We start from the raw sequence: 26,187 nt of genomic DNA on the forward strand, positions 1-26,187 counted from the left end.
TTCAACAGTATTTCTTCTAATATAAGAGATGTACCTTAAACCAACTAAATAACCAACTATAAAGCAGTAAATAATGTAATAATAAATAATAAACCAAAACAGCATTAAAACACATGCCAGACTAACATAGCATGCTCTAGAAGACAACTAGTAGCAGGACAAAGACGCGACAGAATTACCAACATCATCATAACACTGATCTCCAACATCAATAAACAACGTCAACAATCACGGCAGTCGCTAAACAAAACTCACACACGTAGACTATTAGACTATTGATGCATTCTAAACGACACAGAAAAACACACAAACCAAAAGACTTTGTACTGCATGTTCATGCTCACACAGACAGACACAGACACACACACACACACACGTATGACGCTGTGTGTGTCACGTTGACAACTTACAGGCACGTAAAGTGGTCGAGCAATCATTAAGAGAGACAGGAGAGAGAGGGAAGCCACGCTGCTGAAGGGTGTCCTTCGCTTTACTATGGTGATGCACATTGGCTGACATGCGAGAGCAGTCACGCTCTGAACGGCCGCAATCAAAACAACATGCCAGCGTCATTCTCTTGTAGACGGACATCTTGGCTACAGTCATGGGACGGTTGGGCGGTTGGAGAGATGGAAGGATGACAGGAAGGGGAGGAAAGGCAGCAGGTTAATGGCAAGGCAAGGTTATCCTGTAACCTAGTGAGGGGGGGGAGAGGGGAAGAGTGGGAGGTACTAGGGTGGAGAGTACCTAGGGGGACATGGAAGGGGCGCTAACAAAAAGGAACAGGTGCAGAGTCAGACCCTAACTACCACGTCACTGACCAGTACAACTTCTATTCTACAATCTGAGACTGACCAACGTCGCTAAATCCCAACGTGGGCTTTAGTTTGAAAATATTCACTGATGCTAAACTTGTGTTCGTATGCACACAGAAGGAGGACCTTCAGTCAGTAGAGCTGTCGTCTGAAACTAGAGGAAGTCAATATCAAAGGGTCAAGGTGACTGGGGGGGTAAAAGGGGGAGGAGTTAAGGATGATATATGTCCTCCGCAGGTTAAATAGACCGTCAGGAACACGGCTTGACTGTACCCTGTATCTGATATGATAGGTGAATGACTGGGTTAATGTACCCATCTGAGACTGACTGGGTTAATGTACTCATCTGAGACTGACTGTGTTACTGTACCCATCAGATAGTGACTGGGTTACTGTACCCATCTGATAGTGACTGGGTTACTGTACCCATCTGATAGTGACTGGGTTACTGTACCCATCTGATAGTGACTGGGTTACTGTACCCATCTGATAGTGACTGGGTTACTGTACCCATCTGATGGGTGAGAGGCTGGGTTACTGTACCCATCTGATGGGTGAGAGGCTGGGTTACTGTACCCATCTGATGGGTGAGAGGCTGGGTTACTGTACCCATCTGATGGGTGAGAGGCTGGGTTACTGTACCCATCTGATGGGTGAGTGACTGTGTTACTGTACCCATCAGATAGTGACTGTGTTACTGTACCCATCTGATAGTGACTGGGTTACTGTACCCATCTGATAGTGACTGGGTTACTGTACCCATCAGATAGTGACTGGGTTACTGTACCCATTTGATAGTGACTGGGTTACTGTACCCATTTGATAGTGACTGGGTTACTGTACCCATCAGATAGTGACTGTGTTACTGTACCCATCTGATGGGTGAGAGGCTGGGTTACTGTACCCATCTGATGGGTGAGAGGCTGGGTTACTGTACCCATCTGATGGGTGAGAGGCTGGGTTACTGTACCCATCTGATGGGTGAGTGACTGGGTTACTGTACCCATCAGATGGGTGAGTGACTGGGTTACTGTACCCATCTGATAGGTGAGAGGCTGGGTTACTGTACCCATCTGATGGGTGAGTGACTGGATTACTGTACCCATCTGATGGGTGAGAGGCTGGGTTACTGTACCCATCAGATGGGTGAGAGGCTGGGTTACTGTACCCATCTGATGGGTGAGTGACTGGGTTACTGTACCCATCAGATGGGTGAGAGGCTGGGTTACTGTACCCATCTGATGGGTGAGTGACTGGGTTACTGTACCCATCTGATGGGTGAGAGGCTGGGTTACTGTACCCATCTGATGGGCATCATACCTCTAGAAATGATCCACCGTATCCCAGTTACACCACAGTTAAATCACATTATATAATATCACAGTTACACAACAATTAAATCACATTATATAATATCCCAGTTACACCACAATTAAATCACATTATATAATATCCTAGTTACAACACACTTAAATCACATTATATAATATCACAGTTACACCACAATTATATCACATGCTATAATATGCAGCCTGCTGACCAGACTGCTCGTGCGCGCGTATGTCCATCTGCGCCATCGAGCGCATGTTGATTTTGTCCACCCACACGCAATCAGGACACGCAGGTTGAAATATGAAAACGAACTCGGAACCAACTATATTAATTTGGGGACAGGTTGAAAAGCATTAAACATTTATGGCAATTTAGCTTGCTAGCTTGCTGTTGCTAGCTTATTTGTCCTGGGATATAAACATTGGGGTTGTTATTTTACCTGAAATGCACAAGGTCCTCTACTCTAATTAATCCACAGATAAAAGGATTAATCTAGTTAGTTTTTAGTAATCTCTCCTCCTTCAGGATTCTTCGTCTTCTGTGGATTTTATTTGCAGTTGGCAACCAACTTTAAGGTGCATTACCACCATCAACTGGACTGGAGTGTGGACCTCAGTTCATCATTCAATCACCCACATGGGTATAGGCTGCTAAAAACCAATGAGGAGATGGGAGAGGCGGGACTTGCAGCTCGTCAAGCGTCACAAATAGAACCAAGTTCTATTTTAGCGCCTGGCTACGCAGACGCTCGTTGACGCGCGCGAGCAGTGTGGTTGCAATGATTGAATAACATGTATGTGTACATTTATTTTTGCAACGCTCGTGCACTTGACGCGGGCAGTGTGGCCAGCATGTAAATGTTTAAATAAAACAGTTAGCTGGTTTTGTGATGAACATGCTCTGTAAGCACTTAGTAACCCAAGCAAAGCTGCACTGTGAAATCTCAATGTTACCCTGAAGCCTATGATGCTAGGTATATCTTTCTCATGTTGGCATCCGTCCACAGAGAAGTTCACATGATGTAGCCGGAGGATGAGATGTTTAGCCACATACAGTACCGTACAGTACACATGTAAGAGCGTGGGACTGGGCACCGGTCTCCTGACTGCATGGGACTGGTTTGACTCAATCATAGTACTGTATGTAAAGGGGTCCTCACTTTTTTGGATTCATATAGTAAAAGTGTGCCCATCTATCACGATCACGTGACCAAAGTCCAAATATCACTCACTGCAGCAAATATCACTCACTGCAGCAAAGAACACTCACTGCAGCAAAGAACACTCACTGCAGCAAAGAACACTCACTGCAGCAAAGATCACTCACTGCAGCAAAGAACACTCACTGCAGCAAAGATCACTCACTGCAGCAAAGATCACTCACTGCACCAAAGAACACTCACTGCAGCAAAGATCACTCACTGCAGCAAAGGTCACTCACTGCAGCAAAGATCACTCACTGCAGCAAAGTAGCTGCATTTGCATTAGCTGTTTTCTAGTGACGTTTATTTGGATACATCCAAAACAACGGGCTAATGAGGCGCGATTTCGCCTGGCGTAGAAAATGTGCTCACTCGTCAGGCCACTGTTGTTCAGAGGAGCTAGCCAACAACACAGCTAACACAATCACTTCAAACTGAAGCTGGAAAGACTGAAAACTAGCTGCACTTCGTTTAGTTCTACCTGTTTTCTATTGACATTTCTTTGTATATATCCATAAAAATGATGCCAGCTGATTCATGATGTCGACTGGCTGAGAAACGTTGCCTGTCTGTCTGTCGGTCTCGTCCCGACTCCCGACACTTTCATTACTATGGGACAACTGGAGATCCAATTTGAATATTGAAACAATGCTGCAAATGTCAGAGAGACAGACAGCAATGTTTATACAAATCACCGCTGTTGAAAACTAAAAGTTAGTCTCAAAGAAATGTGAGATAATGTCTAGATGCGTTTTATAGTGGAGATCAAGTTTATAAATTGTCTGGCTGGGCTGATGAGACAGTGGATTGCGCAGTCAGATGGAACAGAGTGAATAGGCATTATAACGTCATAGATTTAGCCAGTGGTAATTTGTGGAATAGACACCGACTGGAATGTGGTTTTAACCAATCAGCATTCAGGACGTTGTATAAAGGCCAATAACTAAGTCAATATCCAATATCCAATCATGTTTGCTGCTTCCACAGTATCTTTTGATTTATTTTGAGCATTTCTTAGTTCTAACCATTGACTCATTCTAACCTCATCCAGATTGTTGAAGTGTCAGGAGGGCATCTGGTGGTAGTCTGCAGTAACTGTTTCAAGTGAAATTGAGTCCAGAGATATGGGTGGTACATTCTATCTTAGTTTTTTGACTGCGTTCAATGTTCTCCTTGACCAGAGAGTAAAGCGTGCAAATGAGATATGAATGAAGGACGCAGGCAGGTAGCAGTATTGACCTTCAACACATGATATATGAATGAAGGACACGCAGGCAGGAATCAGTATTGACCTTAGCCACATGATATATGAATGAAGAACGCAGGCAGGTAGCAGTATTGACCTTAGTCACATGATATATGAATGAAGGACACGCAGGCAGGAATCAGTATTGACCTTAGCCACATGATATATGAATGAAGGACACGCAGGCAGGAATCAGTATTGACCTTCGCCACATGATATATGAAGAAAGGACGCAGGCAGGCAGCAGTATTGACCTTCGCCACATGCGACATGGACAGTAATTTCAACAATAACAGATCTAATTCAAGGCAGTAGACTGTACTATGGAGGGGAACGGAAGGGTAACCATATCACTCACAATAGATCACTATAAGAGAACCGTTTATACATTGTTTAATGTTCCAAGGCAGCAGGAAGAGAACACATCAAGAGTTAGGGTCAATAGGTATGGACATAACATATAAAGACAAGTGTCTCCAGTCTAGGCACACCGTTCAATAAGCCTGTTTGAAATTCACCAAAGGAGAAACGTAACACAGACGTTGCTGTTGAGACTGGTCCCAGATCTGTTTATACTGTTTTTGCCAACTCCTATAATCATGTTCACGCCAAAACAATGACAGATCTGGGACCAGGGTATATGTTGCTTTATCCTCTTGCTCTTAAATCAGAACATCACATTGACCTCTACATTAAATATGAATAAGTGTACATTCCAAATGGTTCCCTATGGTTTATATAGTGCACTACTTATGACCAGGGCCTTGTGGGCCCATTTGAAACCCAGCCTTGGAACATAGATGGAAAATTAATTTTCTGTAGACAGTTATTTGTGCACTCACTGCTTGTTTAAAAGGGGCATTCTACAGTTCGAACAATAACAAAGTGGCCCACCCTGCCACAGGTTTGGTAACCAGTTGATGGATAGGGCTGGAGAAATGTAACTACTCTCAAATTCATGAACAAAGCTATGGATACAAGGACTGACCATCCGTGATATCTAAATGATCGTTATAATGATATTTTGAGGCTATAAATATTTACATTATTTACAAACAAAGGAATAAAACAAGTGTTATATTTTGGTTTCTTATGGGGTATGTCAGTTGAACTAAGCTCATGAGGCATCTATAAGTTATATTCTTCAAGAATCAACAGGTCTATATATCATCAATTTGAATCTTAATCTAAAAATGGATATAAGAACTGCAGATTTGCCCCTTTAAAGTAATCCTACGGCCTTTCCAGATGCAGAGGTTAACTGGTTTTATCCTGTCAATTGTTAATAAAGGACTTAACTGGTTTAGTGGCTATGTAGGTCATGTCAGAACAATGTCTGCGTCCCTAATGACACCCTCTTTTCCCTATATACTACACGTCTTTTGACCGATGCCCCAAAGTAGTGCACTGTAAAGGGAATATGGCTCCATTTGGGACACAAGCCACTGACACTACAATGTTTATACTAATGTCAGCGCTGCTTAAACCTAGACTGTAAACAAATTCCTGTCAACACTCATCTATAGTATAGTATACACATAGTATAGTACACATATAGTATAGTACACATATAGTATAGTATAGTATAGTATAGTACACATATAGTAGAGTACACATATAGTATAGTATATGTATAGTATAATACACCTATTGTATAGTGTAGCACACATATTGCATAGTATACATTTAGTATAGTACACATATAGTATTGTAGAGTACACGTATAGTATAGCACACTTATAGTATAGTATATTATATGTATAGTATGGTATAGTACACATATACTATTGCAGAGTACATGCATAGTACACATATAGTAAAGTACAGTACACGAATAGTACATGTATAGTATACACTGTGTTAAAATATCGTGCATTAAAACACTCAATAAATATTGATTTTAAAGAACAGTAAATACTTACATCGTTTACATCCACATTTCTTTATCCTTTTGGGATCTGTGATGTCATCGTGGCAAGCTTTGCAGTAGAAAAGTGCCCTATGAAAACACCCCAGACATATTTTAGTGTCCAACCATCAGTAAGTCCAAGACTAATTTAACATAATTTGATGTCAAACTCTATTTGGAGGCTTTCTGAGTCTTTTCTACAGAGAACAATTAAATACTTTCACATACAGTGCATTCGGGAAAGTATTCAGACCCTTTGACTTTTTCCACATTTTGTTGTTACAACCTTATTCTAAAATTGATTAAATCGTCTTTTCCCTTTTCAATCTACACACAATACCCCATAATGACAAAGCAAAATAGGTTTTTAGAAATGTTTGATATGTGTAAAAAATAATAATAATATCACATTTACATAAGTATTCATAGCCTCGAGTCTTCTTGGGTATGACGCTACAAGCTTGGCACACCTGTATTTGGGGAGTTTTTCCCCATTCTTCTCTGCAGATCCTCTCAAGCTCTGTCAGGTTGGATAGGAACTTTGCTGCACAGATATTTTCAGGTCTCTCCAGAGACATTCGATTGGGTTCAAGTCCGGGCTCTGGCTGGGCCACTCAAGGACATTCAGAGACTTCTCCTGAAGCCACTCCTGCGTTGTCTTGGCTGTGTGCTTAGGGTCGTTGTCCTACTGGAAGGTGAACCTTCGCCCCAGTCTGAGGTCCTGAGCGCTCTGGAGCAGGTTTTCATCAAGGATCTCTCTGTACTTTGCTCCGTTCATCTTTCCCTCGATCCTGACTAGTCTCACTGCCACTGAAAAATGTCCCTACAGCATGATGCTGCCACCACCAAGCTTCCCCGTAGGGATGGCGCCAGGTTTCCTCCAGACGTGACACTTGGCATTCAGGCCAAAGAGTTCAATCTTGGTTTCATCAGACCAGAGGATCGTGTATCTCATGGTCTGAGAGTCCTTTAGGTGCCTTTTTGGCAAACTCTAAGCGGGCTGTCATGTGCCTTTTACTGAGAAGTGGCTTCCTTCTGGCCACTCTACCATAAAGGCCTGATTGGTGGAGTGCTTCTGGAAGGTCCTCCCATCTCCACAGAGGAACTCTAGAACTCTGTCAGAATGACCATCGGGTTCTTGGTCACCCCCCTGACCAAGGCCCTTCTCCCCCGATTGCTCAGATTGGCCAGACAGGCAGCTCTAGGAAGAGTCTTGGTGGTTCCAAACTTCTTCCATTTAATAATGATGGAGGCCACTGTGTTCTTGGGGACCTTCAATACTGGAGACATTTTTTGGTATCCTTCCCCAGATCTGTGCCCCGACACGATCCTGTCTCAGAGCTCTACGGACAGTTCCTTCGACCTCATGGCTTGGTTTTTTCTCTGACATGCACTGTCAACTGTGGGACCTTATATAGACAGGTGTGTGTGTGCCTTTCCAAATAATGTCCAATCAATTGAATTTAACACAGGCGGACCCCAATCAAGTTAGAAACATCTCAAGGATGATCAATGGAAACAGGAAGCACCTGAGCTCAATTTCGAGTCTCATAGCAAAGCTCTGAATACTTATGTACATTTTTTGATACATTTGCAAACAAATCTAAAAACCTGTTTTCACGTTGTCATTATGGGTATTGTGATGTCTGTCATTATGGGGTATTGCATATAGATTGCTGAGGACATTTTTCATTTAATCAATTTTAGAATAAGGCTGTAATGTAACAAAATGTGGAAAAAGTCAAGGGGTCTGAATACCTCCCGAAGGCACTGTACAAGTACATACCTCTTAACTTCTTTGGCATCGCTGGCGATAAAGAACCCCAAGGTTCCTTCCTGCATCTTCACATGGTTCCCAGGGTTGATGAGAGTGCTGTTGTAAATACAAACAAAAATAGATGGTCGTCAATGAGGAGAATCATTCTGTTACAGACAGTTAGCATCCTAATGCATTAATCACCAGGAATGGTACACACTTAGACAAGACCACTATCTGGTGTGGACAAACAGAGTTTGGTGACTGTAACGTAGCTCATGAGAATCACTGTAAAACAAATGTAAATCAAAGTTGTCACTGGTATTATGAAATTGACTGCATCATCCAATGGGAATTTGTAATGATGTAATAATGTAATGATTGATTATGATTAATATATAGAACCTCCATCTGTCAAGGATGAGAAGGCACATTCAGGTAAGGTTAGGTGTCTTAGAGAGAACAACATTAGATCTAAGGTACTGGTCATCCCAAACCAGTTTGAGCACAACCATACCTGTATACTAGCCTGGTCACCCCAGACCAGTCTGAGCACAACCATACCTGTATACTAGCCTGGTCACCCCAGACCAGTCTGAGCACAACCATACCTGTATACTAGCCTGGTCACCCCAGACCAGTTTGAGCACAACCATACCTGTATACTAGCCTGGTCACCCCAGACCAGTCTGAGCACAACCATACCTGTATACTAGCCTGGTCACCCCAGACCAGTCTGAGCACAACCATACCTGTATACTAGCCTGGTCACCCCAGACCAGTCTGAGCACAACCATACCTGTATACTAGCCTGGTCACCCCAGACCAGTCTGAGCACAACCATACCTGTATACTAGCCTGGTCACCCCAGACCAGTCTGAGCACAACCATACCTGTATACTAGCCTGGTCACCCCAGACCAGTCTGAGCACAACCATACCTGTATACTAGCCTGGTCACCCCAGACCAGTCTGAGCACAACCATACCTGTATACTAGCCTGGTCACCCCAGACCAGTCTGAGCACAACCATACCTGTATACTAGCCTGGTCACCCCAGACCAGTCTGAGCACAACCATACCTGTATACTAGCCTGGTCACCCCAGACCAGTTTGAGCACAACCATACCTGTATACTAGCCTGGTCACCCCAGACCAGTCTGAGCACAACCATACCTGTATACTAGCCTGGTCACCCCAGACCAGTCTGAGCACAACCATACCTGTATACTAGCCTGGTCACCCCAGACCAGTCTGAGCACAACCATACCTGTATACTAGCCTGGTCACCCCAGACCAGTCTGAGCACAACCATACCTGTATACTAGCCTGGTCACCCCAGACCAGTTTGAGCACAACCATACCTGTATACTAGCCTGGTCACCCCAGACCAGTCTGAGCACAACCATACCTGTATACTAGCCTGGTCACCCCAGACCAGTCTGAGCACAACCATACCTGTATACTAGCCTGGTCACCCCAGACCAGTCTGAGCACAACCATACCTGTATACTAGCCTGGTCACCCCAGACCAGTCTGAGCACAACCATACCTGTATACTAGCCTGGTCACCCCAGACCAGTCTGAGCACAACCATACCTGTATACTAGCCTGGTCACCCCAGACCAGTCTGAGCACAACCATGCCTGTATACTAGCCTGGTCACCCCAGACCAGTCTGAGCACAACCATACCTGTATACTAGCCTGGTCACCCCAGACCAGTCTGAGCACAACCATACCTGTATACTAGCCTGGTCACCCCAGACCAGTCTGAGCACAACCATACCTGTATACTAGCCTGGTCACCCCAGACCAGTTTGAGCACAACCATACCTGTATACTAGCCTGGTCACCCCAGACCAGTCTGAGCACAACCATACCTGTATACTAGCCTGGTCACCCCAGACCAGTCTGAGCACAACCATACCTGTATACTAGCCTGGTCACCCCAGACCAGTCTGAGCACAACCATACCTGTATACTAGCCTGGTCACCCCAGACCAGTCTGAGCACAACCATACCTGTATACTAGCCTGGTCACCCCAGACCAGTCTGAGCACAACCATACCTGTATACTAGCCTGGTCACCCCAGACCAGTTTGAGCACAACCATACCTGTATACTAGCCTGGTCACCCCAGACCAGTCTGAGCACAACCATACCTGTATACTAGCCTGGTCACCCCAGACCAGTCTGAGCACAACCATACCTGTATACTAGCCTGGTCACCCCAGACCAGTCTGAGCACAACCATACCTGTATACTAGCCTGGTCACCCCAGACCAGTCTGAGCACAACCATACCTGTATACTAGCCTGGTCACCCCAGACCAGTCTGAGCACAACCATACCTGTATACTAGCCTGGTCACCCCAGACCAGTCTGAGCACAACCATACCTGTATACTAGCCTGGTCACCCCAGACCAGTCTGAGCACAACCATGCCTGTATACTAGCCTGGTCACCCCAGACCAGTCTGAGCACAACCATACCTGTATACTAGCCTGGTCACCCCAGAACTGTGACAAATCACATAATATGTTACATGGACTCTGTTTTAAATAATAGGGGTAGACATGATTTATGAATGACTAACCCTACATCTGTAAGGTCCCTGTCTCTCAGTCAAGTATTGAATTTCATTGTATTGAATTGAAGGACAGATTCAACCACAAATACCACGGAGTTTCGAACGCCTCATAAAGAAGGGCAGTGATTGGTGGATGGGTAACAATAACAAATCACACATTGAACATCTTATGTATTAAACCACCCAGACACATCAAAGATGCAGGCGTACTTCTGAACTGAGCTGCAGGACAGGAAGGAAACTGCTCAGGGAGGTCACCATGAGGTCATTGGTGATTTTAAAACAGCTACAGAGTTTAATGGCAGTGATGAGGACGGATCAACAACATTGTAGTGACTCCACAATAATGACCTAAATGACTGAGTGAAAAGAAGAAGACAAATATACAGAATACAAATATTCCAAAACATGCATCTTGTATGCAACAAGGTATTAAAATAATACTGCAACAACAACAAAAATCACGGCAAAGGAATACACTTTTTGGCCTAAATACAAAGCCTTATATTTGGGGTAATTCCAATATAGGGGCCTCCCGAGTGGTGCAGCGGTCTAAGGCACTGCATTGTAGTGCTAGAGGCGTTACTACAGATGCGAGTCCGATCCCGGGCTGTGTTGCAGCCGGCCGTGACCGGAAGACCCATGAGGCGGTGCACAATTGGCCCAGCGTCGTCTGGGTTTGGCCGGCCGGGATGTCCTTGTCCCATTGCTCTCTAGCGACTCCTGCCGGGCGCATGCACGCTGACACGGTCGCCAGTTGGACAGTATTTCCTCCAACACATTGGTGCGGCTGGTTTCCGGGTTAAGCGAGCAGTGTGTCAAGAAGCAGTGCGGCTCGCCTGGGTTGTGTTTCGGAGGATGCATGGCTCTTGACCTTCGCCTCTCCCGAGTCCGTACGGGAGTTGCAACGATGATACAAGACTGTAACTGCCAATTGGGGAGAAAAAAGTACGAAAACACAACAACTACACATCGCTGTGTAACTGCCTCCTTATTTTCAAGCATGGTGGTGGCTGCATCATGGTATGGGTATGCTTGACATCGGCAATACTGGGGAGTTTTTCAGGATAAAAAGAAACGGGATGGAGCTATGCACAGGCAAAATCCTAGATGAAAACCTGCTACAGTCTGCTTTATACCAGTCATTGTGTAACGCCCTGGCCATAGAGAGGTGTTTTCTGTTCTTTATTTTGGTTAGGCCAGGGTGTTACATTGGGTGGGCGTTCTATGTTCCTTTTTCTATGTTTTGGTATTTCTTTGTTTTGGGCCATGTGTGTGGCTCCCAATCAGGCACAGCTGAAGCTCGTTGCTGCTGATTGGGAGTCACACATAAGGAGCATGTTTTTCCTTTGGGTTTTGTGGGTAATTGTTTCTTGTTTAGTGTGGTTGCACCTGACAGGACTGTTGGCTGTCAGTTTCCTTGTTTTTGTTTTTGTATAGTGTTCTTTCCAATTAAATTGAAGGATGAATACTAACTCTGCTGCATTTTGGTCCTTTCCTGAAGACAGCCGTTACAGAATTACCCACCAAAAACGGACCAAGCAGCAGAGGAAGGAGAGGCACCAGGAGAAGGACTCATGGACTTTGGAGAAGATGGAGAGGATCGTTCAGGATTCCTGGAGATGGGAGGAATTACTGGACGATGGTGAACCATGGGCTCAAGCTGGGGAGTATCGCCGCCCGCAGTGGGAGATCGAGGCGGCGAGAGCTGAGAGGCGCTGGTACGAGGCAAGGGAGCGCAACGGACACGGGAGGCAGCCCCACCATTTTTTGGGGGGGGGGCACACGGGGAGATTGGCGGAGTCAGGTGGTAGACCTAAGCCAACTCCCCGTGCTTACCGGAAGCAGCGTGGTACTGGTAAGACACCGTGTTATGCTGTGGAGCGCACGGTGTCCCCAGTGCGCGTTCAAAGCCCGGTGCGCTACATACCAGCCCCCCGCAAGTGCCATGCGAGTGCAGGCATCGAGCCAGGGCGGATGGTGCCAGCTCAGCGCGTCTGGTCTCCAGTGCGCCTCCTCGGTCCAGGTTATCCTGCGCCGGCGTTGCGCACTGTGTCTCCAGAGCGCTGGGAGGGTCCAGTTCGCCCAATGCCTGCTCTCCGCCCGTGCCGGGCCAAAGTGGGCATTCAGCCTGGAGTGTGGGTAAAGAGTGTCCGTACCAGAACTCCAGTGCTCCCCCACAGCCCGGTTTATCCTGTGCCTCCTCCTCGGACCAGGCCTCCAGTGGGTCTCCCCATCCTGGTCCATCCTGTGCCACCTCCCAGGACCAGGCCTCCAGTGGGTCTCCCCATCCTGGTCCATCCTGTGCCACCTCCCAGGACTAGGCCTCCAGTGGGTCTCCCCATCCTGGTCCGTCCTGTGCCACCTCCCAGGACTAGGCCTCCAGTGGGTCTCACCTGTCCAGAGCAGTCAGAGCTGCCCGCCAGTCAACAGTCGCCAGAGCTGCCCGCCAGTCAACAGTCGTCAGAGCTGCCCGCCAGTCAACAGTCGTCAGAGCTGCCCGCCAGTCAACAGTCGTCAGAGCTGCCCGCCAGTCAACAGTCGTCAGAGCTGCCCGCCAGTCAACAGTCGTCAGAGAGGTCAGACTGCGCTGAACTGCCGGAGTGGCCAGACTGCGCTGAACTGCCGGAGTGGCCAGACTGCGCTGAACTGCCGGAGTGGCCAGACTGCGCTGAACTGCCGGAGTGGCCAGACTGCGCTGAACTGCCGGAGTGGCCAGACTGCGCTGAACTGCCGGAGTGGCCAGACTGCGCTGAACTGCCGGAGTGGCCAGACTGCCCTGAACTGCCAGAGTGGCCAGACTGCCCTGAACTGCCAGAGTGGCCAGACTGCCCTGAACTGCCAGAGTGGCCAGACTGCCCTGAACTGCCAGAGTGGCCAGGGACGCCCGCCAGCCCGGTGAGTCCTGTGCCTACGCCTAGGGCCAGGCCTCTGTCATGTCTCCCCAGCCTGGTGAGTCCTGTGCCTGTGCCCAGGGCCAGGCATCCATCATGTCTCCCCAGCCTGGTGAATCCTGGGTCAGTGCCGTCGGAGCCGCCAGGGACGCCCGCCAGCCGGGCGCCGCCAGGGACGCCCGCCAGCCGGGCGCAGCCAGGGACGCCCGCCAGCCGGGTGCAGCCAGGGTCGCCCGCCAGCCGGGCGCAACCATCGCCGGTCGCCAGCCGGGCGCAACCAGGGTCGCCCGCCAGCCGGGCGCAGCCATCGCCGCCCGCTAGCCGGGCGCAGTCAGCGTCGCCCACCAGACCTTCGGCGCGGCCAGGTGCGCCACCTAAGAGGGCGACGTCAAGGGTGGAGCAGAGGCCACGTCCCGCACCTGAGCCGCCGCCGTAAGAAGGCCCACCCAGACCCTCCCCTTCAGAGTCAGGTTTTGCGGCCGGAGTCCGCACCTTTGGGGGGGGGGGGTACTGTAACGCCCTGGCCATAGAGAGGTGTTTTTTGTTCTTTATTTTGGTTAGGCCAGGGTGTTACATTGGGTGGGCGTTCTATGTTCCTTTTTCTATGTTTTGGTATTTCTTTGTTTTGGGCCATGTGTGTGGCTCCCAATCAGGCACAGCTGAAGCTCGTTGCTGCTGATTGGGAGTCACACATAAGGAGCATGTTTTTCCTTTGGGTTTTGTGGGTAATTGTTTCTTGTTTAGTGTGGTTGCACCTGACAGGACTGTTGGCTGTCAGTTTCCTTGTTTTTGTTTTTGTATAGTGTTCTTTCCAATTAAATTGAAGGATGAATACTAACTCTGCTGCATTTTGGTCCTTTCCTGAAGACAGCCCTTACACATTGGGAGAGGATTTCCCCTTTCAGCAGGACAATAACCTACAACACAAGGCCAAATCTACACTGGAGTTGTTTACCAAGAAGACAGTGAATGTTCCTGAGTGGCCAAGTTACAGTTTTGACTTAAATCTGCTTGATTTAAATGTATTGCAAGACTTGAAAATTGCTGTCTAGCCATGATCTCCAACATCTTGACAGAGCTTGAAGAAGTTGCAGAGTATGATGTGAAGATCGTTCACCAAAAGAATGACAATTAAATACATTTTAATACCACTTTGTATCACAATAAAATGTGAATCCAAGGGGTCTGAATACTTTTGCAAGGCACTGTATGTGTCATGCATGGTTGTGGGTTGTTGGAAAGAGAGTAGCAGCATTGTGACATTATGACAGAAACATTCTGTCATAATTCACAAATGTTAACACTTGGCAAATGGATAACCTGTATAGGGCTGCATGTGACTTGTTCAACATTATTTTTACATTACAATATCTGACAAACATCAAGATGTACAATTGACAATGTGTAATACACAAGTAGGAGTGTCTCGACCTTTGAATGCTCGGCTATGAAAAGCCAAATGACATTTACTCGTGAGGTGCTGACCTGTTGCACCCTCTACAACCACTGCGATTATCTATGAACTTTTGAACATCTTGAAGAACGATCTGGACTTAATAATAGCCATGTACATACTGCTATAATCTCCACCCGGCACAGCCAGAAGAGGACTGGCCACCCCTCAGAGCCTGATTCCTCTCTAGGTTTCTTCCTAGGTTCCTACCTTTCTAGGGAGTTTTTCCTAGCCACTGTGCTTCTACATCTGCAATGCTTGCTGTTTGGGGTTTTACGCTGGGTTTCTGTATAGGACTTTATGACATCAGCTGATGTAAAAAGGGCTTTATAAATACATTTGATTTGAACTGTACCTGCTTTCCCGTATATCAGACTTGTACTCGATAGCGATCAGTAGCAGCTTTAGCTTCACATAGCACAGTCTGGAGAGAAGCATTCAAAAACATGAATATTATTAAACAATCAATGGGAGAGAGAGAGAGAGAGAGAGAGAGAGAGAGAGAGCGAATGATGGCGAGAGAGAGAGAGGAATGTCGAGAGCGAACGATGGCGAGAGAAAGAGAGAGAGAGAGAGGAATGTCGAGAGCGAACGATGGCGAGAGAAAGAGAGAGAAAGGAATGTCGAGAGCGAACGATGGCGAGAGAGAGAGAGAAAGAGAGAGAAAGAGAGAGAAAGAGAGAGAGAGAGGAATGTTGAGAGGGAACGATGGAGAGAGAGAGACAGACAGTGGTATAGAGAGAATGAAAGTTGTAGAGAGAGAAAGAAAGAGAAAGGTGGGTGATGGTGATTGAATACAATTGATATAGTAGGTACTTCAGAAAACAGTGTCATACTTACTCACAAATGGTGGGGAAGGATAAGCCCACAAAGGCACTAGACAAGTACTCAGTGTACATTTCATTGGCTACTCCTTCCAGGTAATACTTCTGCCACGTGTCCTCTTCAATCTGAAACAATAACGGATAAAACATGGCTTGCAAAGGTACAGTATGTTATCAATAACACATTTTATTTCACTCGCACAAAAAGTTAACAAAGTGACCATAAAGCAAATAACCCTGTAAGTGTAGGTACATCTACGGTGTTATCTTAAATATAAAATGAGTATTCTGAAATTACAAATACAGTCAGAATATGGAATACTTTATATATTAAAATAGTCTGAAAATGCCCTTCATTAGTCTTTACTAAGACCCAGGCACCTACAGACAAAGTGTGACCAAAGGATGAAGAACGATGCTGTACAAAAGCCTGTGGAAAAGTGGAATAATCTCCAGCTCTTCCTGGTCATTCGAGACAGATTTGAACCAGCGACTTAACGATTACAGTCTGTTTAGGTCTCCCCCACATGTACCTTGATAAAGGACCTCATGGAGAAGAGGTTGGCCAGCATGGTGGAGAGGCCCTGAGCCAGACAACTCTGTGCTATGAAGCCAAGCTTCAGCTCAGCAAGGCAAATGGCATCGTCCCCCTCCTTCCAGTTCCAACTGGGAATGTTCAAAAGGTGGGCCTGGGGACACACAGGAAAGACGCATAGACATTAGGGTTCCAAAATGTTGGTAATTGTCCCAAAATTCCCAGGCTTTGTAGCAATCCTGGTTGGAGGATTCCGAATGTCCTCTCAATCCATTCTGATTCCGGGAATCTGGAAAAACCTGGGAATTTTGTGAAAGTTACCAGAATTTTACAACCCTAAATATATATATATATAATTGAGGTGCAGGAAGAACATCAGTAGAGAACTCATGTTCTCCTGCCTCCGCTGGAGTTTAATGACACAGTGTAATAAATAGCACTCTGAAGGGGTTGTACTGTACACACCTTGTTGTGGTACTGCAACATCTGGGTAATGATTCTGATCTTCGGATGGTAGTTCTTGATGGATATCACCCTGAGAGGTATTGTTAGAAGAAACAATGTAAGATCCCGTCTACAGAATCTTGGACTCGGTAGTAACACAGTCTTCTTGCTAAGGGAACTTGAGAGTTGACATTGGCATATTGTATGGCAGTCAGTTATAACAGTCAATTATTTTTGGTACATTATCTATTATCATTACTCGAGAATACATAGAGCTGAAGTCGGAAATTTACATACACTGAGGTTGGAGTCATTAAAACTCGTTTTTCAACCACTCCACAAATTTCTTGTTAACAAAATATAGTTTTGGCAAGTCGGTTAGGACATCTACTTTGTGCATGACACAAGTCATTTTTACAGACAGATTCCAGTGGGTCAGAAGTTTACATACACTAAGTTGACTGTGTCTTTAAACAGCTTCGAAAATTCCAGAAAATTATGTCATGGCTTTAGAAGCTTCTGTTAGGCTAATTTACATTATTTGAGTCAATTGGAGGTGTACCTGTGGATGTATTTCAAGGCCTACCTTCAAACTCAGTGCCTCTTTGCTTGACATCATGGGAAAATCAAAATAAATAAGCCAAGACCTCCGAAAAAAAATTGTAGACCGCCACAAGTCTGGTTCATCCTTGGGAGCAATTTCCAAACGCCTGAAGGTACCATGTTCATCTGTACAAACAATAGTATGCAAGTATAAACACCATGGGACCACGCAGCCGTCATACCGCTCAGGAAGGAGACACATTCTGTCTCCTAGAGAGACAGTGCAAATCAATCCCAGAACAACAGCAAATGACCTTGTGAAGATGCTGGAGGAAACAGGTTCAAAAGTATCTATATCCACAGTAAAATGAGTCCTATATCGACATAACCTGAAAGGCCGCTCAGCAAGGAAGAAGCCACTGCTCCAAAACCGCCATAAAAAAGCCAGACTACGGTTTGCAACTGCTCATGGGGACCAAGACCGTACTTTTTGGAGAAATGTCCTCTGGTCTGATGAAACAAAAGTAGAACTGTTTGGCCATAATGACCATGTTATGTTTGGAGGAAAAAGGGGGATGCTTGCAAGCCGAAGAACACCATCCCAATCGTGAAGCACAGGGGTGGTAGCATCATGTTGTGGGGGTGCTTTGCTGCAGGAGGGACTGGTGCACTTCACAAAATAGATGTCATCACGAGGAAGGAAAATTACGTGGATATATTGAAGCAACATCTCAAAACATCAGTCAGGAAGTTAAAGCTTGGTCGCAAATGGGTCTTCCAAATGGACAATGACCCCAAGCATACTTCCAAAGTTGTGGCAAAATGGCTTAAGGACAACAAAGTCAAGGTATTGGAGTGGACATCACAAAGCCATGACCTCAACCCTATAGAAAATTTGTGGGCAGAACTGAAAAAGTGTGTGTGAGCAAGGAGGCTTACAAACCTGACTCAGTTACACCAGCTCTGTCAGGAGGAATGGGCCAAAATTCAACCAACTTGTTGTGGAAAGCTTGTGGAAGGCTACCCGAAACGTTTGACCCAAGTTAAACAATTTAAAGGCAATGCTACCAAATACTAATTGAGTGTATGTAAACTTCTGACCCACTGGGAATGTGCTGAAAGAAATACAAGCTGAAATAAATCATTCTCTCAGCTATTATTCTGACATTTCACATTCTTAAAATAAAGTGGTGATCCTAACTGACCTAAAACAGGGGATTTTTACTAGGATTAAATCTCAGGAATTGTGAAAAACTGAGTTTAAATGTATTTGGCTAAGGTGTATGTAAACTTCCCACTTCAACTGTATTCACATGCTCTCAAGCATAATTTTTGTCCTCTAGTCATGTTTCAATGGGATAGTAAATGTAATATGTTTTGTAAATCAACCATTTCTTCGCAATGTATATTTGTGCAACACAATAGGTTGATAAAGTTGTCTCTGTACCTCATGATGTTGGAAGCATCCTCAGCATCAGGGTCTGCACAGTATTTATTAGCTAGGATCAAACAGGCATCTGCTGACTCTATCTGAGGGATGACAGAGAGACTAGATAAGACCTGACTATCTGAGGGATGACAGAGATAAGACCTGACTATCTGAGGGATGACAGAGAGACTAGATTAAGAACTGACTTTATGAGGGATGACAGAGATAAGACCTGAATCTATCTGAGGGATGACAGAGAGACTAGATAAGACCTGACTATCTGAGGGATGACAGAGAGACTAGATAAGACCTGACTATCTGAGGGATGACAGAGAGACTAGATTAAGACCTGACTCTATCTGAGGGATGACAGAGAGACTAGATTAAGACCTGACTATATGAGGGATGACAGAGATAAGACCTGAATCTATCTGAGGGATGACAGAGAGACTAGATTAAGACCTGACTATATGAGGGATGACAGAGATAAGACCTGAATCTATCTGAGGGATGACAGAGAGACTAGATTAAGACCTGACTCTCTGAGGGATGACAGAGATAAGACCCAAATCTATCTGAGGGATGACAGAGAGACTAGATAAGACCTGAATCTATCTGAGGGATGACAGAGATAAGACCTGACTATCTGAGGGATGACAGAGAGACTAGATAAGACCTGAATCTATCTGAGGGATGACAGAGAGACTATATTAAGACCTGAATCTATCTGAGGGATGACAGAGAGATAAGACCTGAATCTATCTGAGGGATGACAGAGATAAGACCTGGCTTTCTGAGGGATGACAGAGAGACTAGATAAGACCTGACTTTCTGAGGGATGACAGAGAGACTAGATAAGACCTGAATCTATCTGAGGGATGACAGAGAGACTAGATAAGACCTGAATCTATCTGAGGGATGACAGAGATAAGACCTGGCTTTCTGAGGGATGACAGAGAGACTAGATAAGACCTGACTTTCTGAGGGATGACAGAGAGACTAGATAAGACCTGAATCTATCTGAGGGATGACAGAGATAAGACCTGGCTTTCTGAGGGATGACAGAGAGACTAGATAAGACCTGACTTTCTGAGGGATGACAGAGAGACTAGATAAGACCTGAATCTATCTGAGGGATGACAGAGATAAGACCTAAATCTATCTGAGGGATGACAGAGAGACTAGATTAAGACCTGACTCTCTGAGGGATGACAGAGATAAGACCCAAATCTATCTGAGGGATGACAGAGAGACTAGATAAGACCTGAATCTATCTAAGGGATGACAGAGATAAGACCTGAATCTATCTGAGGGATGACAGAGAGACTAGATTAAGACCTGACTCTATACAGACAGATTCTGAGTCCCAAATGGCATTCAATGGGCCATAAGGCTCTGGTCAAATGTAGGGGGAATAGGGAGCCATTTGGGAAGCAGAGAGACTCAGGACATTAGACAGATACCAACCACCCCGGTGCTCCCTCTAAAGACACCACAGCAGAATCAGAGATCACAACTACATTCATTCAGAGCTATGAACAGTAGCTATCATACGTCACAGAGCGTTCATTTCTAACTTCTAACAAAGTACTATGTTCTTGTCGTATTTATCCTATTTATTTACCCTTTATCAATCTCAATGATTTACCTGGCTGTGTCAATGAATGTTTGAAAGTTTAAAAAAAATTAACAATTATAAAAGTAACCGATTTGTAACTCTTCATAAAGGTAACAGTGTTGTAACTCTTCATAAAGGTAAACGTATTGTAACTCTTTATAAAGGTAACCGTATTGTAACTCTTCATAAAGGTAACAGTGTTGTAACTCTTCATAAAGGTAACCGTATTGTAACTCTTTTTAAAGGTAACCGTATTGTAACTCTTTATAAAGGTAACCGTATTGTAACTCTTTATAAAGGTAACCGTATTGTAACTCTTCATAATGGTAACCGTATTGTAACTCTTCATAATGGTAACCGTATTGTAACTCTTCATAAAGGTAAACGTATTGTAACTCTTCATAAAGGTAACCGTATTGTAACTCTTCATAAAGGTAAACGTATTGTAACTCTTCATAAAGGTAACCGTATTGTAACTCTTTATAAAGGTAACCGTATTGTAACTCTTCATAAAGGTAACCGTATTGTAACTCTTCATAAAGGTAACCCTATTGTAACTCTTTATAAAGGTAACCGTATTGTAAGAGTGACCAAATTGACTTGTATAATAAGGACCTGTAATAGTTCTTGAAGAGTTGGTTGGAGATGCACTGTTGAGGCCGTTTGCTCTGCTAGCAGCTGTAAGGAATGAGTCAGGTAGGTTCATAGTCATTGAAACAGGCCGGTTACCTTGACTCTGGCCAGGTCGTGTGGGTTGAGAACAGATCCCTGGTAGAACTCCACCTGGGTGAAGTGCCGTTTAAACAAGGCTTCCAGCTCAAGATTAGGGGAAATACTGGGATAGAAAGTAGAGTGTGTTAATGTTAACCAAGGCCTCCACCTCAAGATTAGGTTGTGTACTGAAACAGACAGGAGACCTGTGTTAATGTTAGGGGTCTGAGTGAGTCAAAATTGCAATTCAGTCATAATTGCAATTCATTGTGTAGTAATTGAAGTGTAATTTATCCTAATGATGCAACGGGTTGGCTCTACCAACGGTTTCCACGGTTTCCATGGGTCTGGGTGCTTATCAGGATATAGTCATTGTAGAGTCTGAGTATTCCAAAACAAGGAAAAGTGGTAGCAGCTCCCAAAAATGACCCCAACAACCTTTTGGGAGCTGCTATTACCTTTCCTTCTCTGAAACACTCAGTATTGTTATGAGTCTTGGGGCCATTTTCCCAGACTCAGATTAAACCCATAGTCCTGGAATAAAACACACTTTCAATGGACTTTCAATTGTTTTTTATGGTTTTTAGTCCAGGACTAGGTTTAATCTGGGTCCGGGAAACTGGCCCGTAGAGTGTAAGGAAAAAACATGGTACACTTACTTATGGAGAAAAACAATTTCTACATTGACATCATCCCTGTCCTTGTGTAGGAAGTCTTTAAGGAAGTTGGACACACTTTCAAGGGTAATATGACCACAGACCACGATGTGCCTATAGGAAATAAGATCCAGGAATAGTCATAAGATTTAAACTATGGTTCGCTAAAAGCTGCAGCCAAAATAAAGATGTTGATAGACTGCTGACGGATGTTTCACGTTCTTTCTTGACTCTGAAAATAAAATGAAATCATACGTTGAATCTGACAGAATCTTTTTTTTTTTTTTTAAAGACCTGAAAAAGTAGGTTTCCGTGTAGACAACACACACAGCCAGCCCACTGTTTATTACCAAACAACAGATCATTCTCCCTGGTTTGTACAGTACATGTTCTTTGATGAACAGGAGTCCATTGTTATGTGAACAGTTGACAGTACTAAAGCCCTTCAGACAGTACAGTCCGTCCTATGTAAGGCCTGAAGGACAGGTCAGGAAAAAAAATCACAGAGCAGAGAGCATTCTGGCTTTCCACTAACAGATTAAAAATAACGACAATTTCCTTTGTTAGAGATTATGATGCGATTGCTACATTCTACAATCCAGGAAAGAGCTTATCTTTAGCAAGATTCATGTTGTCTCCACGGGTGGGGGTAACTTTCCATCAGACAGTATCCCTGCTATAGGATAGTACCCGCAGGATTGTGAGATAAACTCTTCATCGTGAGATAAAACTCAGGATGGGGTTAAGAAGGGCATTTCTTTAAGCTGTTATTGCAATGGTCAGTTCCATCACATATTGTACCAAACGTATTGGTTTGAAGATGTAGATACAAGTCATTTATACCAACAACTTCTCACATACTGCACATGATTTTGAAATAAATCGAACATTGTGTATCTTATTACATTTCTTATTTATCATATTGTATCTTGTTTACGTTATAGAATTGGGTCTTTATGTGAATATTACAGATAAATTGTATTCATATTTGTATATGAAAAGGTATGAAAAAGGGGAATATACTAGGACAGTAGGACTGAGAGATAAGAATATGATTCACATGAAACAGAAATACACATCCTTCAGAATGCAGAAGAAAGGAGAAGAGAATAAATTACCAAAACAGACGCTGGCTATAGAGACTTGTCTAAAAAAAATATAAATTACCATATCAGACGCTGGCTATAGAGACTTGTCTAAAAAAAATATAAATTACCATATCAGACGCTGGCTGAAGAGACTTGTCTAAAAAAAATATAAATTACCATATCAGACGCTGGCTATAGAGACTTGTCTAAAAAAAATATAAATTACCATATCAGACGCTGGCTATAGAGACTTGTCTAAAAAAAATATAAATTACCATATCAGACGCTGGCTGAAGAGACTTGACTAAAAGAAAGTCCCAAAAAATTATCCACAACAAATTAAACAACAAAAAAATTGTCAAAACGAGCCAAGAGAAGTTTGTTCAGAGGGATGAGGCATCCAGGGATTAAGGGCAGAATCCTACTGTACTTTGAGAAACACGTGTGTAACTTGAATTTCTGCATATAATCATTCATTGATTGATGTCAATGGGAGATTTGCATGGAAATTTGAGTTATGAGCACACATCTCAAGGTAGTATTTGGCCCCTTAGGGTGTAGGTCTGACTGCAGATTAAGGCCAGGAATGTAGCAGGGCTTGGGAAATCAAATGAACTGGTGGTACCAGACAAAAAACAAGGACATAAAAGTAAACTGGAAGCAAGCGAGGAACATGCAAGAGCATATGTGGACATGAAAAAGACACAAAAGGTAGGTAGCTAGACCACTTTATTAACATTCATTTTAAATAATCTGGGAATAAATTCGATTTAGATTAGCTGATTATTTAACTGAAGGTTAGTCCCGTTTTGTAAGTTTCCTAGGACACTTAAGACACTAGTCACTGTATTTTTTTTAAATTGTAAAGTATTTTCAATGACATCATCTCTGTCATTAAGATAGAACATATAATGTTAAAAATTCAATATATTCATGAATTTAGAAATGCTATATAAAACGACTACGGCTCTAGTTGGAATCAGTCCTGACTTTACGTGCCCCCAACAAATAATACTAAATAATAACATGTGCATTGTGGTGGGTGGTAAGATGCATGTGACCGGCAAACACAAAACACAGACACAAACATGTAAGCATTCTAGTAAATAAATGAGTAAAACGTTCAAGCATATAGCAAATAATGCTTTTGACACGATGACGGCTAGCACACAAATACCGGTACAAAGCAACAACATAAGCTTTTCATGGCCAAACTCTCCAGTCACCTGTGTGACTTTAAAAAAATATATTTTAAAAAAGGTCTAAACTTCTCAATATAAAACATTTTAGAATAATTAGTGGTACTCCTCTTTAGGAGAGGGGGGCAATTTGAGAAGTCACACCAAAACCACATCTTTTAGAATCATTGTTGTGTTTGTTTATTTGTTTGACTTACTTTCTGCCTCGGGTCGAGTTATAACTCCCTCCGTATTTCTTCCGATTAAGGATGAGAGCAGCAATTTCTGGCACGTAGCGAGCAAACATGGCCTACATGCATGGAACAGAGAAAGAAAAGGGCATGCAGAGGACGATTCTACTGCGGCAGAGGCAGTAGAGCCTCCCAGTAATACTTACTTTCTCCCATTAACAGCACTATAGGAACCACCATATTTCTTGCGGTTTCCTATTAACTCTATGATTTCAGGGACGTAGCTCGCAAACATGGCCTAAGGAGAAGATAGGAGACAGAAGAAGAGACTAAAACAAAGATAGGCAAAGAGAGAGAGAGAGCAGGGCGTCTATTTTTGCTTCAAATATATCCGTAAAATCTGAAAATTCTAGAAAAAAAATTATGAAAAAAGAATAGAATAGAAAATTTGCAAAAAATATGTTAATTTCTCTCGATACAATAGTTGATGGATAGAACAAGTCAGATTACTACATTATAGTAAAAGTTAGAACAAAATCTGCAATGATGTAAATGTTATCATATTCAGATTCTAGGGGGATAAAAGTATGATAAGCAATGAAGAAGAAAAAAATGTCAGGAAATTTTACTTAACTAGCTTTTACGGATATTTAGTTAGGAAAAAAGCAGGAAAATGACACAGTTGACACTGTATGCCAATCTGTGATTGAAAAAGTTGAAAGTAATAAAAAGGAAGAAAAAAACCTTATATGCCATGTTTTGTCCAACAAACACTTATGCCAGGTTGATTTGAATAGCACAGCCTACCGTAACATATCTGCAAATTTAAATTTGCTGAAAAATGTGTTTATCCAATAGATTTGAGGCCTTGTGTATGCTTAAATTTGACTTGTAATATAATGTATAAACTTACAGTATATACAAAGTGTACATAAGAGATATACATTATTGTATACATGTATATAAACTATATAATAAATGTAACTAAACTTGGGTAGGAGAGTGATTGGTAATCATCAAATTGGTAATGTCACTGATAATACTCAGGCACAATGTCCAGAGATGAAAGAAAGGCCTTTCCGTGAACTACTGTAGTAGTATTGTACTACTGTCTGAACTACTGTACTAGGGTCTGAACTAACTACTGTAGTAGTACTGTACTACTGTCTGAACTGACTACTGTAGTAGTACTGTACTACTGTCTGAACTACTGTACTACTGTCTGAACTAACTACTGTAGTACTGTACTACTGTCTGAACTAACTACTGTAGTCGTACTGTACTACTGTCTGAACTAACTACTGTAGTACTGTACTACTGTCTGAATTAACTTCTGTAGTGGTACTGTACTACTGTATGAACTACGTACTGTAGTAGTACTGTACTACTGTATGAACAAACTACTTTAGTAGTACTGTACTAGTACTGTACTACTGTCTGAACTATCTACTGTAGTACTGTACTACTGTCTGAACGAACTACTGTAGTAGTACTGTACTACTCTCTGAACCAACTACTGCAGTACTGTACTACTGTCTGAACTAACTACTGTAGTAGTACTGTACTACTGTCTGAACTAACTACTGTAGTACTGTACTACTGTCTGAATTAACTTCTGTAGTACAGTACTGTACGAATGCCTGAATTAACTTCTGTAGTACAGTACTGTACTACTGTTTGAACCAACTATTGTAGTACTGTACTACTGTTTGAACTGACTACTGTAGTAGTACTGTACTACTGTCTGAAGTAACTACTGTAGTAGTACTGTACTA

The 26,187-nt window shown here is 43.6% G+C and overlaps 1 protein-coding gene across 10 annotated transcripts in view; it reads right to left on the minus strand.

The window, feature by feature from the left end:
- Positions 1-26,187, minus strand: part of LOC106589905 (calcium-activated potassium channel subunit alpha-1) — a 196,769-nt gene that overhangs the window by 39,668 nt on the left and 130,914 nt on the right. For 6 of the 10 annotated variants that reach the window (XM_045710057.1, XM_045710056.1, XM_045710054.1 and 3 more), the window contains 12 exons: positions 24,619-24,710; positions 21,959-22,069; positions 21,318-21,423; positions 18,989-19,071; positions 17,020-17,089; positions 16,553-16,708; positions 16,036-16,145; positions 15,551-15,619; positions 8,290-8,376; positions 6,517-6,593; positions 4,953-4,961; positions 411-596 (listed from right to left, as the gene is read on the minus strand). In XM_045710057.1, coding sequence (XP_045566013.1) covers positions 411-596; positions 4,953-4,961; positions 6,517-6,593; positions 8,290-8,376; positions 15,551-15,619; positions 16,036-16,145; positions 16,553-16,708; positions 17,020-17,089; positions 18,989-19,071; positions 21,318-21,423; positions 21,959-22,069; positions 24,619-24,710 — 1,156 coding nt within the window. Of the gene's footprint in view, positions 1-410; positions 597-4,952; positions 4,962-6,516; positions 6,594-8,289; positions 8,377-15,550; positions 15,620-16,035; positions 16,146-16,552; positions 16,709-17,019; positions 17,090-18,988; positions 19,072-21,317; positions 21,424-21,958; positions 22,070-24,439; positions 24,532-24,618; positions 24,711-26,187 lie in introns of all 10 variants that reach the window. The other 4 variants (XM_045710060.1, XM_045710052.1, XM_045710058.1 and 1 more) reach the window with 3 other exon arrangements.

The sequence above is a fragment of the Salmo salar genome, chromosome ssa28 (genome assembly GCF_905237065.1).
Source record: "Salmo salar chromosome ssa28, Ssal_v3.1, whole genome shotgun sequence".
Taxonomy (NCBI): Eukaryota; Metazoa; Chordata; class Actinopteri; order Salmoniformes; family Salmonidae; genus Salmo; species Salmo salar.